Raw genomic sequence first — 17,049 nt, 5'->3', positions numbered from 1 at the left:
CTCTCAGATTTATAGTTATTTTAAGATTTTCCTTGGATAGTTAGATCACCGTAAAACTACACATTTGGCCCTCAATAGCTTTGTAACACGGAAAATAATAATTTAATTATATTTTGAGGTATGAAAGATCCATTTGAAGAATATCTCTGTAATGTGTTATAAAACCAATAAAAACATTGTTTATGATTTTTTCTATGCTCTGATAAAGGACAGATATGGTAAGCTATTTTTAAAATTTGGTTTCAGAAAACTCTGTCTCTATTCTGATAAAACAATATAGTTGTGGTGTTGCAGTAAACCTGACAATGAGAATCTTTACCCACCCTGCCTTGATTTCATGAGATTTTATAACCAAATTTAAAAGTAAATTTCAGCAACGACATTAGTCTACATATTTAACAGGTTCATTTTTTTCTCTGTATATGTGGTTTTTAAAGTTTTTATTTAATTGGAGGGTTTTATTATATATATGACTTTTATTCTAAATAACTGTAAATTAGTTGTAGAAGAAGGCAAGTATTCATGCTAAATAAATATAAATTTTAAAATTTACTGATTTATTGATCTACATATATAGTTAGTAAAAACTGTTATGGGTTGAATTGTATCCTCCCTAAAATGTCTATGTTGAAGTCCTATATCTCCAGTAACTCAGAATGTGACCTTATTTGGAAATAGGATCACTGCAGACATAATTTATTAAAATTAAGTCAGTAAGGTGGGCCCAAATCCAATATGTCTGCTGTCCTTATAAAAAGGGGAAATTTGAAGGCAGACATGTACACAGGGAGAGCACCAAGTGAAGATAAGACAGAGATTAGGTGATGCTTCTACAAGCCAAGGAACACAAAAGATTGCCAGCAAAGCAACTGACCTCACAGACCTCAGAAGGAACTAACCCTGCCAACACCTTAATCTCAGACTTTTAGGCTCCAGAACTACAAGACAACAAATTTTGTTGTTTAAGTCACCCAGCTTGTGGTACTTTGTTAGCAGCCCTAGCAAATTACTACACTTTCTTTTTTATAACAGATTTATTTTATATACATTCAATAGACACCAAACACTGCTGCAATAGTGCAAGAAAAGGGTAAACTTCTACTGTATACTAGAGCAATCAAGTTCCCTTTTAAAGAAGCTTAGGTATAGCATGGCAATTTTAATACTCATCAAAATGAGATTTTGATTTTATCTAAACTTTAAGTAAATTTAATTGTCAGGGCTTCCCTGGTGGCGCAGTGGTTGAGAGTCTGCCTGCCAATGCAGGGGACGCGGGTTCGAGCCCTGGTCTGGGAAGATCCCACATGCCACGGAGCAACTGGGCCCGTGAGCCACAATTACTGAGCCTGCGCGTCTGGAGCCTGCGCTCCGCAGCAAGAGAGGCCGCGATAGTGAGAGGCCGGCGCACCACGATGAAGAGTGGCCCCCGCTTGCCTCAACTGGAGAAAGCCCTCGCGCAGAAACGAAGACCCAACACAGCCATAAAAAAATTAAATAAATAAAGAGTTAGATTTAAAAAAAAAAAAAAATTTAATTGTCATTAAAGTGTTATTTTATTTTTAGCATATCATAAAACATGATTCTACCTGAAAAAATACTTCCTCTTCTGAGGTGGTAGAACATCACGTTCTCTTCAAGCATTGTGATATGAGACCCTTTCATTTAAACCTGGTATCATGATTTGAAAATTACTTAGTTACAACTATGTAGGCAAACTCATGTGAAAAAAGTCTACTTCTAGTTCTCTGCTCACCTATTATATGTCAAAATAGTGTTCATGAGGAATGTCAATTTTGCTGCTCATCTTCAATATCAGCAAATGTTTCTGATTATGAATTATCACTTAAACTACATGGCATAAAATTCCTTAGAAAATAAAGGTAGCATAGAGAATATTTAAGGTTATATGATTTACACATCAAATGTGACTTGATTAAAAAAATTAGTTGCTAAAAGCAGCCTACTCGTTTTAGCCTTCTATCTTTAAACACTAAATACTAAAATGTATTTTTAAACATTTTTTTTTTAAGTGACCACTTTCTAAGGACATTTTAATAAAACTTCTTAGGATATAAAAAAGAAACCTGATCACTGAAGCAAAATATAATAAATGTGAACAGAACATTTGGCAAAAGGTACTTATGAAATGGATTTTATTTACGGTCTATTGAAGGAAAAAACAAAGAAAGGGAGAAGGAACCTATAAATTGAGAGTTATGAGACATATCAACCAAATACCATAGATCTTGTTTAAATTCTGATTTGTAAAACCAACTTTAAAAAGAATTTATTTAATAAGGGACATCTGAACACTCACTGGACATTTGATATTAATAAATTATTAATTTTTATAGGTCACAATGACATCAGATTATGTTAAAAAGGGGGGCTCTTATGTTTTAGACTCAACTGACGTAGTTATGGAAGAAATTATACTATATCTGGTATCTGCATTAAAACAATTCAGTGGTGACAAGTGTAACAGATGAAATAAAATAGGCCACATGTTAATAAACATTAAGGCTGGGTGATGGAGACATGAAGTCCACTAAACTCTCTACTTTTATATACATTTCCCACAATAAAAAAATTTTTAAAGGTCTATTGGTAACTAGGCTAACAGCATATTTACAGTGGTTGTTGGATATTAATTCAAAATCGAAGATAGGGAATCATCAACTTGGGTTCCATGAGATAGAAAGGGGGAAAGAAACTATCAACTATCGATTAATTAGCAAGAATTAGAAAATCCTTAGAATCCTGATATTTGTATAAGTTGTTAAACTAATGAGAGTTACAGTGAAAAACCCACAACTCCACTACATTCCATATAACCCTTTACTGTAAAGAAAAATTGTCAGCAAAATGGAATAGAAATCTACATTTTTAAAGTAAAAAAAAAACTATAGAAAAGCAAAAGTCATCACCATAACCATAAGTAATGTCTTTTGGGAAGAGAAGGGAAAAGTTGATAAAAATCTAAGACATTTAAAATTTTTAATGCTATAGAAAAATACGTAACTAATGGAAGCCTTTTTCTTTACCAAGGAAGTACTTTACAAACATATGCTATGACATACTTTATAAGAAGTAGGACCAAATGAGTGACTGGTATGGCCTAAAACATTTCTTTAACATAAGTTAAAGTAATTTAACATAATTACTTCGCTAATACAAAGACATTTACCTTTAGAGTTAAATGAGTTTCCTCTATGTCTAAGGGGGAAAATGGTTGTAACAGCTTTGGTAGAAAATATCACTGAAATTAAAAATTTTAAGACAGTGAAGTAAACATAAAATAGAAGAGCATAAAAACAAAAAAAGCAAACTATATTAAGATACTAGGGAAAAAATCACTGTACAGTAGAAAATACTTGGATAACAGGTATTTCTAGGCTCTTCTGCTACTCTGGAAAGTAAAAAACTCCCTGGACCTCCTATACTTTTCCACCTGTAGAAGAGGTCCGACTGGCTTATTTCTCTTTCTAGTCTCACCTCATGAGCCTACGTATTCCCTTTCTTCATTAGTGAAAAATCCTTGACTTTCAGCAGAATACCTGGTTGACTGGAGCAAATATGGCATTTGCAATTGGACATGAACATGTGACAAAGGTTTAGCCACTGAAATATCAGTGAAAAGTGTTGTGTGTTAGCGTCCAGATAAATCTCCTTAAAAGACACTGTACATACCTTTTCATTCTGGACATTCTGCTGCTAGGGATGGCTGGAACTCTAATAGCCACTTTGGAAATAAAATTTTATCTTGTTTAGGCAATCACAAATCTGGGGTTTTTCTAAAACTTAAGAACTTAATCCTAGATGGTACAAAACACATTGTTTATATATACCATTCTACCTTGAGATTAGTCACTCAACGATAAATAAGTAAATGAAAATAAAATGCTAGAAGGAAAAGAACCCTAGAAGGAAAGATCACGTATGGTATTCCTACCATTTTCCTACTAAGAATAAGAGAAAGGAGGGGTTGAATGTCCCCCTCACCCTGCCCCAAATGGGGTAGTTAGCATGGTTAGTATAGGGAGGTTAATTCCATATATTCATTATTCCTTCATTCTTTCATTCTGTAAACATGTATTAAGCATACTATGCACCAAGTACTAAGGTGCCTGAATAAGACAGAAGAGATACCACTCTAATAAAGTTTACATTCTGGTAGAAAGGTAAATGGCACTGGATATTTAATGAGGGAAAATATACAAAGAGCTTAGCTATTCTGCACTAATGACACATTGTCACCAACAAAAATATAAACCAAGTATAATTAAGTTCTTATTTAAAAAGAAGGTGTTGAATAAGAACCAAAACTATTTAACATTTGTTGCAACTAGATCAAATGTTTCTAGGAACCTTTATTCATGAAGAGAAAGAATGTTTTATCTATCTTTTAATTCCATAATGGAAAAAAACTCTTGATGTTTCATAACATCTTGAAGCTTAACTTTTACAGAATGCAAAGAAACACAGAAATGACTATGACAAAAACAAAAAAAAAGTTTTGGTAACAAATTTACTCAAGGAACTTAAAATCTAATTGAACCTTCAGGAACAGAGATAATCTGCTCATATAAAGAAACTGCTGATCAGTCAACAAAGGGGCCCAAAATTTGTTGTGTCTAAATAAGACAAAAAGCCAGATTGTGAAAAGGCCCAAGCAATTTCCAAGTCTGCCAACGCTTCAACAGGAACACATTTGTACTCCCAATTAGCTGATAAAAATTAAAATTGGGGGAAAAGTGATTGTGGATGTGGAGGTTAACATAAAAATGTATACCTGCTAATTAATCTAGGCATGTGGTTCAGAGCTAGACTGCAAATCTGTAAGATACAACACAAAGAAAGGGAGTAAACTGGAGGAGAAAAGGCCTAAAATTAAAAGAACAAGCCACCTGAGGGCAGAACAAGTCATGCATCACTGATGTTTTCCTTATGTACTGATGAATATTGACTAATGGCTTAGAAAACAATGGTTTTAGTAATTTCCTCAATGGATCTCTACAGATCAAAAGAATTACTTTCCATAAAGAGATGATTTAGGCACTTCAAATATGAATCACTTGAACAAGACATTTCACATAGTAATTTATGCAATGGAAAATACAGTGAAATATAATGTATTGTAATATAAAGTCATTGTAGCAAAACTGTACGTAGGCAAACCAAGATACAGCCTTGATACAGCCAGCATATATGCCACAATATGGCATAATTTAGGAAGAAGAAAATATAAAATATAGTATAAATATTGCATATTTATAATAAAGTATGATTATTTCAATACAAGCTAAGACAATAGAGTGCTTTTAACATGTACAATATATCGAAGGGTGTTAATATTACAGGACACATATATCGGATTCCCAGAGGATTAAAAATGGTTATTACATATATTGATATTTTATTATGTTTCAATATGCCTTTTACACTTAAGTGGTGACTAAACCAATAACCGTCATAATCTGCTGAGTATTTTTGATAAAACTGAATTGACATTTGAATTTAAAAGTCCACCTTTTCATATGAAAGTATACATGTCACAAAAACTGATGGTATCATCTAATGTCATTGTTCAATCTCAATAGAGATAAAAATCAAGAACAGCAATTCTCTCTGAAAATGGACCTTAAAGGACAGAGACTAAGTCTATTTAATTAATAGGAAACAAAGCATAGATGGTATAGGTTCTTATTTTGGGGTCTAAGACCTATTTCAAGAAACCCAAGAAAAAACTTAAGTTTTATATAAAGTTTTGAAGTGTTGGCTATTATGAGATTCTCAAGTGAGTATGATATTTAAAGAGGAATCAGTACACCTAGAAGTGAGATGATCTTATCGTTAGCTGAACAATTTTACAAGGCCTTAAGTTTAAGTTATTCAACAGCAAACACCTGGATAACAGTACTGCATCTTCACAGTTACACTGGATAGACCTCTTTCCATTGCAGTTAAAAACAAAAACAAAAACAACCAAAGGTGACACCAAAAACCATCAACTCAAGAGATGTAAGGCTTTTAGAAAACTATATGGGATCTTCCATCGCAGTCAAGACCAAAGGAAAATCATGATACAGTTTCAGCATAAAATTAAAAGAGAATGAAAACATGTTTCTTTGGATATCCCCTTTATAAACATCTTCCTGGTTTCAAGACCTAATAACAAATTAAGTAGAACATCTCAGATATTCCCTCTCGGAATTTTAAGGGTGAATCCCAAATGCCACTCCCCCACAGAGTGGCAGGAAACGCGTTTCTCCCAATTCCAAGAAAGTGGACAAAGCTAAGGTGTGTAAAGACAAAAGACTCTCTCCATCTGTCAAAATGAGGAGGGGACTTGTCACTCCGGTTTGACGGAGTGGGGGGCGGTGGGAAAAGGAAGAGGGGACCTAAATCTTAACTGCCGCACGTGATGGCCTCAGCTCTTAAGAAATGCAACCGTGCCAGATTGGTGTGGATATGAGAAAGCACCTCAGCAGCAGAGGTGGTGGCAAAGGCAAGGGCTGAACCTCCTGGTGAGGAGCTACGTGGCACTCAGCAAACAGTACTTCGTCTCCCCCACCCGCTGCTTCCGCCCTAACCCTTTTCCCCTTTGGTTACCAGTTGCTCCAGATGCCGTAGAGTAGTTCAACAAAAGCGAAAGAGAGGTTCAGGCACAGGAAGAAAAACAGGTTCCGAGACGTCTTGTCCGACAGGATAGACCTAAGCATGACACAAGTAGGGAATAGCCGGGAAAGTCAGAGGAGTGCCGGACCAGGAGGTTGGGTTCCCCTTTCACGACCCTCCCAGTCCACCCGTTCCTGTCCTCACACGAACGAGGGTGTCCCTGACGCTCCCTCCCTGGACCTCGGGCCATCCTTAGGTCTGGGCCTTTTCCCCTTCTGCCGGACACCCCCTTCCCGCAAATACGGCACCCCGCACCTAAACCAGCCTGAGATCTTGCCGAACAGATTGAACTTAGGTGGTTTGTATTCATCGTCCTTGATGGACAGGGGCAACATCTTCTCTGCCCGGCGAAGGGCCGGGTCTACTCCCCTCTAGTAGTGGCTCCGTGGGTGATGGTAGTGACAGTGGTGACGCCTCAGATGGGAATCTGGGAATCCCGCTTGCCCCGGGCCGCGCGCCGCTTCGAGACACAGACAGACTCAGAAACACACCCGAGAACCCGCCGACTTCCGGCCCTAGCCGCGCAACGCGTCCTGGGACGGGAAAGGGGGAAGGCGGGGCCGAGGGCGGGACTTGCGCGGTGGGGCGGGGCTTACGACGAGGGTCGGGTGGCGCGAGTTTTGCTGGGGGCAAAAAGAGTTGGCAACTACTACGTGGTCTGAAGGGCCGACTTGGAGTGGAGTCCCGCCACCTGGACTCGGGAAGAAAATCCTGAGATGGCCATCCACAGACTGGGCTGGCTGGGAGGTTGAGAGCCCGCTCACGCCCACTCCGACTGCCTACCACTCTTGTTCCCGGATGCGCTGGCGTCCAGCGCCTGCCCTTTCACCATTGCCCCTATTAGCATTAAATCCTGGTGCATTAGAGAGCAGTGCTTAAGAATCCAGGCAGCGACATATTCTCTCGCCAGTCCGCAGGAAGCGCAAATGATGGTTTTGCTGGGTGAACTCCATGGGCGCCCAAATCCTAGTAATCCACCCCGCCCCCGAAAACAGCGCCTGACCTTTCTGTACTGCCACGCAGGAGGCAATCAATAAATGTCTTCCGAAAGAATGTTAAGGGTATTTAAAAGAGGTTTTGAAAAGGAGCTCCTACGAGACCGTGTTCAAATTGAGGTTTGGATAAGGCATTGCTTCCCCGACAATCTCAATCCGTTGATAACCCAAAACTCGAGTTCCTACACGTCCCCTTCACTTCCAGGTCATCCCAGAGGCCGCCGCCGTAGCTCTAATTCTCGTGAGAACCCCATAGCCTGTTTCAGGGAAGTGCAGGGAAATTGACTCGTTGGTGGGACGCGAGGGCGTGCGGAGGGCCAGGGGCGAGCCCGGCGGGCCAGTGCTGGGCACCCATGGTCGTCGGAACTCCTCTTCCAACGCCTCTCTGGGAAATTGTTTGGGTAAGGTCAGGTGGTCCATCACCTGAATGATTAAAAGTTGTTACCCTGGGGGAGAAATGGGGAAAAGGAGGACTGGCTTTTGGAGGTGGGCTAGAAACTACAAAACCGAGCTTCTTGGGAACAGCCTTTTAGTCTAACAGGAAGTGGAGCGTCACCGAAAGGGAGGGGCGGCCACCCGGGACTGCCCTCTGCTTCAGGCTCTGTCTTTGTGGGCAGCGTTTCATCCAGGTTGTCAATCCAGCGAGTAATGCCGGGTGAATGCACGCCGCTGGGTTTGGAAAAAAAACGAAAAATGAGCAAGCGAGATCCCCCTTTCGTTTCATCGTAACCAAGCTGGAAGCAAATAAATCGGCTAGGTCCCACTGCAGTCTTCTGCACTCGAGGTAAGGAAATAGGAAAATGCTCTCGTGTTAAAAATCTTGCGGTGAGAATATATGTGTTTTGCACTCCTTCTTGGAACTTTGTGAGTGTGTGGGGTAGTGATTCTGTGGTTTTATTTTTGAAAATAAAATTATTCTACAATTTTTTTTAATGTTCGTGTTAATTAAACAGCTGTGTAAAAACAGCTAGATTTCAGAAATTAAGTTCTGGAAAGGGTATTTTGTCTTTGTCTTTCTTGGCGTATATTTCATTATTTTAATTTAAACATAGAAATATTTTCAATTAGTAGCATTTACTTATATTTTTAGGAAGCTTTTATATTAGCCATAGACTGAGTTTTACTGTACTGCACTGATGGGGCAACGTTAAGTGGGTACAAACTAGGTTGAAGATAAATATTTCCACAGTGATTGAGTGTTTCTCCAAAGCTGCTTTATTTCAGTATGATGTAACTGGGGGTGGGGGTGGGGTGTGCATATATGGAAATAACTAAATTTCAGCAACTGATTTCCAGCGTTCTCTTAACTCATCCAGGTCAGCTGCGATTTGAGCCTGTGTTTTTGTATTCTGCCTTTGAAAATAAATTCTGCATTTTGCCCTATATTGCTGCAGATGAGAAATTGTTCAACTGGGTTATGGAGAAATCTGCAATACCCTTTTTCAAATAGTTTTGAAATAAGTTAGAGAAATTGAAGTTTAATTTCAGTTACAGTGGTCCTGGAACTCCTAAATTCCCCACTGCTCACTCGCCAGAATATAAGATAGCTATTCCGGTGAGGGCCTTCTTTCAAAAAGTGGCAATGCCACTTCACATCTTTCATTCTTAGGCGACATAATTACCGACTTCAATACTAAATATTTTATTAGAAATATAAGTTGGACACTAAATCAGGAAAAGTGCTATGAGTGGAAAATGTTTGACATGTCTCACTTGATTTGTCATCTTGAAATAATGCTTGTCCCATATATGTTAACCAGTATATGTTGCCATATCAAAATTAAGTTAGTTTCATTCATTCAACAATCATTTACTTTGTGACCACCTAGAGGGGTGGGATAGTGAGGGAGGGAGGGAGATGCAAGAGGGAAGAGATAGGGGGGCATATGTATATGTATAACTGATTCACTTTGTTATAAAGCAGAAACTGACACACCATTGTAAAACAATTATACTCTAATAAAGATGTTAAAAAATAAAAACAAAAAAAACAAAAAAAACACAATCATTTAATGAGTGTCTACTATGTGCTAGGCTCTGTGCTGGGCACGGGGTGGGGGAAGGGAGGTAGGTTAAAAAGCCTGATAAAGTTCTTTCACTGGAGGAATTTTTTGGGAAGAAGAAGCGGGATGTGAGGAGAGGGCAAATCAGTTCAGGATTTTAGAACTAAACGATGTTTAAGATGTGCACAAGAGGTGCTTTTGGTGTAGCGAGGAGGAACAACTGTCACCTGATGAGTCCAGATACATGCTAAGCCATCCCTTTACCCCTTCAGTAACTTGTATCATGAAAGAATATGAGTTTGGAAAATCAAAAATGATTCTTCAGGTCTATTCAGGTGGTCATTACAGATGCAGTATCTTGCGGGTCTCCAATCAGTTCTGAATTCCTTCATATGTTATGGATTTATAAGATTATAAAATAGGTAGATATATTAATGAACATTTTAAACCAATAAATGGATTTCTACCCTGAACTTTTAAATACTTGTTTAGATCATCTACTAATTAATTGCATTAGGTTAACTGTGCAGACTATGTGGGGGAAAAAAACCCCAACTTCTTAGACATGTGATTAAGGACTGTGAGAAATGAAAGCCAAGAAGATTAAGGGGAAGAAGCTCATCTCCAGCCAAGGTTCCAGCTCCTTTTGGGCAATAGTAAGGAATAGGAAGGATGCCATCTGTCATTCCTCAGTAATCAACCCTGACATTTACCTGCAACCCTATTTTAGACCCTGAGTTTTTTTAGTACTTCAAATTGAATGCCCTATGAACCTTTAGTGAAAAAAGGAGTTTTGATGGTAGATAAAACTACAAATACTTTAAAATCTAGAAATTGAATACAAGTGCAAATTGAATACAAGTTGCTAATGCATTCAGAGGTCTTGCTCCATGGCATATATGTTCTGGTTTCAAAAGTGTAAACACATTAGATCATCAGGATGATGTGAGTTTATTCTGCTTCTGGATACCTAAGAGAAAGATGAAAACAAAAATATAGCAATGTTAGCACCAACCTGACAGGTAGCACCTACCTAATTGCCTAAATGTAGTTTTTAGAACACAGTATAGCAAATTTTAATTTCTAAAAATAATTCAAAGCCTATGGACGATAGCATTAAAAAGCATTTTTAAAAAATTTCCTGCTGAGTGACAAAAACATCACAGAAAATTCTTTGATTTCCCTTAATAGTGCCAAGAGAACCTGTTCCTATCAATTACTGAAGCCATAAGGAAAAGTTTTTTAAAAAATTAAAACTTTACCATAATGAGGTAAGTACCAGTATTTTTTTTTTTTTTTACTTTTTAAAAATTGTGGTAAAATACACATAATATTTGCCATCTTAACCATTTTTAAGTGTACAGCTCAGTAGTGTTAAGTGTGTTGACATTGTTGAGCAGGCAATCTCAAGAACTTTTTCAACCTGCAAAACTGAAACTCTATAACCATTAAACAACAACTCTCCATTTCTCTGTTCCCCGGGCCCCTGGCAACCACCATTCTACTTTATGTTTCTATGAATTTGACTACTCTATATTCCTCATGTAAGTGAAATCATAGAGTATTTGTCCTTTTGTGCATGACTGAGCATGATGTCCTCAAGTTTCATCCATGTTTTAGCATGTGTCAGAATTTCCTTCCTTTTATTTATTTATTTATTTATTTATTTATTTATTTATTTATTTTTGGCTGTGTTGGGTCTTCGTTTCTGTGCGAGGGCTTTCTCCAGCTGTGGCAAGTGGGGGCCACTCTTCATCGCGGTGCGCGGGCCTCTCACTGTCGGGGCCTCTCTTGTTGTGGAGCACAGGCTCCAGACGCGCAGGCTCAGTAGTTGTGGCTCACGGGCCCAGTTGCTCCGCGGCATGTGGGATCTTCCCAGACCAGGGCTCGAACCCGTGTCCCCTGCATTGGCAGGCAGATTCTCAACCACTGCGCCACCAGGGAAGCCCTTTCCTTCCTTTTAAAGCCTGAATAATATTCCATTGTATGTCTATACCACATTTTGTTTATCCATTCATCTGTCAATGGACATTTGGGTTGCTTCCATCTTTTGACTATTGTGAATAATGCTGCTATGGACATAAGTGAAATACCAGTATTTTTATCTGAGAAAAATTGTTTCCTATAGAGGTGTTTTTGTTTCCTTGGAAATACGAGTTTTTACTTGAGCCAGGGTCTGTTAGAAAATACTGTAGTGCCTGTTTTAGATCTTATCCATTGAAATAGTATTCCAGATTATAGTATAAAGTCAATACCTACAAAGTAGAAATATTCTTGTAGACTAGAACAAAGCTGAAAACAGAGACTACTTGAAAGACTGAAAATACAAAGCAGGTAAAGTGTGAGAGTCTGGAGTTTGTTTGGACCCACCACTCTCTGTGGCTCAAGAAACATCATTTAATATTCTCAGTCTCAGCTATCCCATCTACAAAATGGGGTGGATATATTTTAATTCCCGTGTCTCTGAAGGTTTGAAACATTACTGATTTGAGTTGTTAGGTAACATAAAGAGGGAAGAGGTCTGACAACTTTCATTACTATTGCTAAGCTCTGTGAGGGCAGGAATTGATGGTCTTGCTCATTACCATCCCTAGTGCCTGACACTGCTGGGCTCATGCATGGTAAGCACCTAGGAATGTTTATGGACTGACATAACTACTATGGATATTCTGACCTTCCTCTAATAAAGTTAGGAAGCTCATATGAATTAGGATTACGTGTTTGTTAGGTTTAATATCTAAAGCTATTTACAAATCATAATTCATATGTATGAAATCTGTTTCTCTTAGAGAAACGATTTTGCAGTGTGAGTTTATTGCTGAAAACCAGTGTTGTATAAAAGGGAGAGGGTTCCATAGAATATTCCAGGTTTCTGTTGCCCAGCAATCTTGCCTCCCCTCCATCCTCCTGTGACTAAAACAGAGAGAAGTTCAAGTGAAAAGCTTCAGTGTCCTGGAATGGTAAAAGTAATGTATTTGCAGACGTACTTGGCTTGTTTTTGACCCATTTCTGGAACTGATTTTGCATGGCACTGTACCGAGCTAAAAATGTTTTTCTATTTCTAGGCTTTCTTCTTAGGATGCATTGACTCCTTGGATCCTTATAAGTCGTGGATGTTCCTCTTAAGAATAAGGCCATTCCTTCTCCTGCCCTGATATATGCCCATAAGTTTGGTCATCTCCAAACACCACCATTATCATTATCATACAATTAATTGGCAATTCCTGGAGAAAGATGCAAGACGAGAAGGAACTTTCATCTAGCATAATTCACACCTGTGCACTTTGAGGGTAGAGAAGGCCTCACTGCCTCAGTAACAAATGGCTGGATTGAAGGATGCAGTGCTTTAAGAAGCCTTTATACATAATATTTATGTTATTTCCTCTTAAATCAATGATGAGAAAGCAAATCTAATTAATTGATAGTAGCTGCCTGAAGAAGTACTGAGAAGCAATTTAATGCTTTGTACAGGATGCTTAGGAGGGGAAAAAAAAAATGTCAGGACTGATAGGCAGCCTTTGCTACTGCTAACAGGGTGAGATTAGGGAGGGAAGTGGAGACACAGGTACTTGGTGTCTGCTGTCTGTTTTAAATGCTGTCTTTGGTGTTTATTTGAACCTGATTTACCTGTAAGGGAATGGCTCACTCAATCTTGCTGCCAGGAGAAGATCTTGCTCTAATTTAACGTGACCAGTGCAGAAATTCTTTCCTTAACAGCTTGCAGTGAGAAATGACCTGTTGCAGCAACTTCTGTTTTTCAAATATGATACTGTAGGAAATTCAGCTATTTATCAATATGTTTTAGCAACTCTGTTACAGAACTATAGACTCAAAATGCAGTCTATAGCCCTAAGCTTTCTAAATGACAGGAGTCAGATTGGCTATCGATGATCACGTATTTGTTGTAGCCAGTTATACTGTCAATAGAAAATCACTTTAACCCTAAGAGCTGGTCCATGACATTGTGGATCCAGATTGTAGTCATCTAAATGAGCTGTTCGGATCACTGTACAATTGGTTGTAAACACAGCGAGATCACTAGGTGAATCTGTGACGCTATGTGGGCCCTTTTATTATTTATTATTTTAAGTCTATTCCAATTCCTGCCTTTCTTATTCCTAAATAAATAATATTGTTAACACAGATAACTTATTTTGATGTATTTAGACTTGCGAAAAAAGTAATGGGAGTTGAGAAGAACCATAAAAACATGGATGGGCTCCTTAGAAGGAAAAGTGAGGGGAAATCATTTAGAAAGGAGAGGACAGCATTGGTTGAAAATGAGAAAAACTGTATGGCACTTCTAAAATAACACTGAAAAGAATGAATTTCCTGAATACAGGAAAATACAAAGGCAAAATCTCTTCTTAGAATACTCTTCAGCACCTGGAAAAGACTCATAATAAAGAACAGTGACCTTTCATGTACTATTTCTGGCATTCTGGATTTTGCACTGAAGTAGATTCTAGCGTGTGCTGCTTAAAATTTTAATGGAAGAGGCTTACTCTAAACAGTAGTGAACTGACTTGGGCGGTGTTCTGACTTAGTTTTCTGTTTCTGCCAATTGTCCTGAGGTTTCTATAGGGTTTTGTCAGTTTCTGAACCGAAACTAAATTTTCACTTCTCACCTAGACAAGACTTTATTGTCTGTTTGGTTAAATCATATATGCTGCCGATTAAGAATATAGCCTCTGGTTATTGTTACCAGAAATCACAAGAATGGGATTATCTAACAAGGGATGGTTTTCTCCCAAGGCAAATCAGCTTATTCTCCAAGAGCAGAATATCTTGGGAAAAGATCAGCGTTCTAAGACATCTTTTATTAAGTAGTTTGGCCACAGAACTAAAGGTAGAAAGGTGACTCATGTGGTCTGAGCTGGAGACCACATGTCATGACTTGTCCTGGTCCCCAGACGGGGGATAATGCAGGTCTTTTATAGAGGGAAAGGTTTCTTGAGTCTTAACTGGGCCTTAATTTGCATTTAATTTGAGTTTATTCTTTTAAAATTTCAGGCGTTTCTTATTCATGGCGAAGTTTAAGACCATTTAAACATAGATTCCCTCACTCCTTTCAGCCACAGAGAGTTGTGAGCACTCACTCAAAAAATGGCCAGACACTGTTCTGGATTACAAAGCCTAACAGAAACGGCCTTCAAGGTGCAGCCAGAGTCAAAAAGGAGCTGCAGGCACGGTCAGTAGTTGTAATACCTGGACACAAAGTCTAGTAGCCCTGTGTTCCCAGTTCCCAATAGCACTGGGGATGGAGAGTGGTGAGAGAAACATCCACAGGGGAGGGGATGTTTGAAAGAGACTTGGGGGTAGAAGGGCAAGGAGTAGGGGTGTGTCAGGTGGAGAGAGAGATGGGTTTTGTAGTAGAGAAGATAGCATGTACCAATACTTGGAGTCATGGGTCAGCACGTTGGCTGTAGGTATCATAAGAGGAGTCCTTTTGGAATTGGGTACCACATGTGCCTTTGCCTCAGTTGGAACAGTGTTTGTCATCTACATGCCATAAACCTGGCCAGAAACTGCTCATCAGGTGTGTACTGTCTCTTCTGATTCTTCTTGCATGTTCATAGAAGGGAAGCCCGGGTTCTGAATTAGCCTCTGTGTTCTGCCTTGGAATGCTTTTATCTCGTGGCAGCTGAGGGCACCTTTTTGAGCATCTGTCTTCTATAATCATTAGCTTTTAGGCAAGTACACATTTTGGAGGATGATGAGCCAGAGAAGAATACAATATGAGGCAAATCTCATAATCAAATGGTAGACTAGTTATTCTTCCACCATCTGTGGCATTAAAAGGAAAATGACAGCTTCTCGTGAAGCTGTTCATTGCTTTTCTACCTTATGAGTCAGAGGACATAACTAATCTTTGTTCATGCTATGCTCCGGCTATTTGTTTTCAGCTTTTGTCTGGATAATTATTGCTTTCAGTGCAAAGGAACTAGCCTGGAGAAAAGAATTCTTCATTCAATAGTGTTCCTTCTAAGGAACTTGGATAGATGTAGAAAATAACTGCAGAGTGGGTCTTTGAAAATTCAAGTTGCCTCGTTCATTTAAAGACAAACATTAGAGAATTAGTAACTGTTGCTTCATTGTATTATTTACTTTCCTACTCTATCTTATGTCCACATTTAAGAAAATTTCTTAAAATTTCAAATAATGCTTTTCCAAAAGCTACCTCAATTCTCAAATATTTAAAAATTCTGATATAATGACCCAGCCATTCCACTCCCAGTTGTATACCCAAGAGAAATGAACACATGTTCACATAAAAATTTGTACTTGAATGTTCATAACAGCATTATTCATAATAGCAAAATGTGGAAGCAACCCAAATGTCCAGCAACTGATGAACAGATAAACAAAATGTGGTATATCTATACAATAGAATGTTATTTGGCAATTAAAAAAAAGAATTAAGTACTGATATATACTATGACATGGGTGAACCTTGAAAACATTATTCTAAGTGAAAAAAGCCAGGCACAAAGACCATATATTGTATGATTCCATTTACATGAAATGTCCAGGATAGGCAAATCTATGGAGATAGAAAGTAGATTAGTGTTTGCCTGGTGCTGGGGTGGAGAATGAGAGGAAATGGGAATGAGGAGTTGACTGCTAACGAATGGGTCTGGGGATTCTTTTTAGAGTATTAAAAATGTTGTAAAATTAGACTTGGTTGCACAATTCTATGAATACACTAAAAGCTACTGAACTGTATACTTTAAATAGGTGAAATTTATGGTATGTGAAATAAATCTTAATAAAGTTGTAAAAAACCCAACATACCAATATTAATATTCATATCTTACAGGTACCTTAGGGACAGTCTCATATATTAATTTATGACACAGCCTTGCAGAATTTACCATAACACAGTGGAAAGAGTCGTGGACTGTGCCCTCAGAGATCTGGATTCCAGGCCTGGCTCTGCTGCTGGTTAACTGTTGTGCAGCTGCATCAGTTCAGGCAAATTCCTTATGCCTGGACCTTGGGTTCTTTATCTATGAAACAAGGAAGCTGGCTTAGGAGGGCTCTGAGGTCTCTTTCAGTTTTCTGAGTTTATGATGTGTTTGTATCATAAGGCATATAGATATTGGGGCAGTTTTGGAGACATTGCTTTATCCTTCATTGTTTGAGCGTAATAAGTAGCAGTAGGGATTTCAGGGGCCACCTGGCTAGCAGTCCCTCCCCGATCATGTTCAAGGTAAAATATATGTAGAGCAGGGCTTCTCCACCTTGGCATCACTGGCATGTTAGGCTGGATAATTCCTTGCTGTGGGGCCTGTCCTGTCCATTGTAGGATGTTTAGCAACAGCACTGCCATCTACCCACCAGAGAGCAATAACATCTCCTAGCCCAGTCAC

General features: G+C 38.6%; 2 protein-coding genes across 4 annotated transcripts in view; one reads left to right on the top strand and one right to left on the bottom strand.

The window, feature by feature from the left end:
- The window catches only part of SLC30A7 (solute carrier family 30 member 7), a 76,416-nt gene extending 69,210 nt beyond the window's left edge, over positions 1-7,206 (bottom strand). Inside the window, exons 1-2 of the mRNA XM_007169517.2 lie at positions 6,934-7,206; positions 6,613-6,714 (exon numbers count right to left, since the gene is read on the bottom strand). Coding sequence (XP_007169579.1) covers positions 6,613-6,714; positions 6,934-7,013 — 182 coding nt within the window. The 5' untranslated portion in view covers positions 7,014-7,206. The remainder of the gene's footprint in view (positions 1-6,612; positions 6,715-6,933) is intronic.
- Positions 7,207-7,930: 724 nt separating this feature from the next.
- The window catches only part of EXTL2 (exostosin like glycosyltransferase 2), a 32,111-nt gene continuing 22,992 nt past the window's right edge, over positions 7,931-17,049 (top strand). For all 3 annotated transcript variants that reach the window (XM_007169522.2, XM_007169521.2, XM_007169519.2), the window contains exons 1-3: positions 7,931-8,074; positions 8,291-8,457; positions 10,868-10,947. In XM_007169522.2, coding sequence (XP_007169584.1) covers positions 10,943-10,947 — 5 coding nt within the window. In that variant the 5' untranslated portion in view covers positions 7,931-8,074; positions 8,291-8,457; positions 10,868-10,942. The remainder of the gene's footprint in view (positions 8,075-8,290; positions 8,458-10,867; positions 10,948-17,049) is intronic.

Source organism: Balaenoptera acutorostrata, chromosome 1 (assembly GCF_949987535.1).
Source record: "Balaenoptera acutorostrata chromosome 1, mBalAcu1.1, whole genome shotgun sequence".
Taxonomy (NCBI): Eukaryota; Metazoa; Chordata; class Mammalia; order Artiodactyla; family Balaenopteridae; genus Balaenoptera; species Balaenoptera acutorostrata.
Note: the sequence above shows the minus strand (reverse complement) of the source record. Positions and strands in the feature narration are given on the sequence as shown.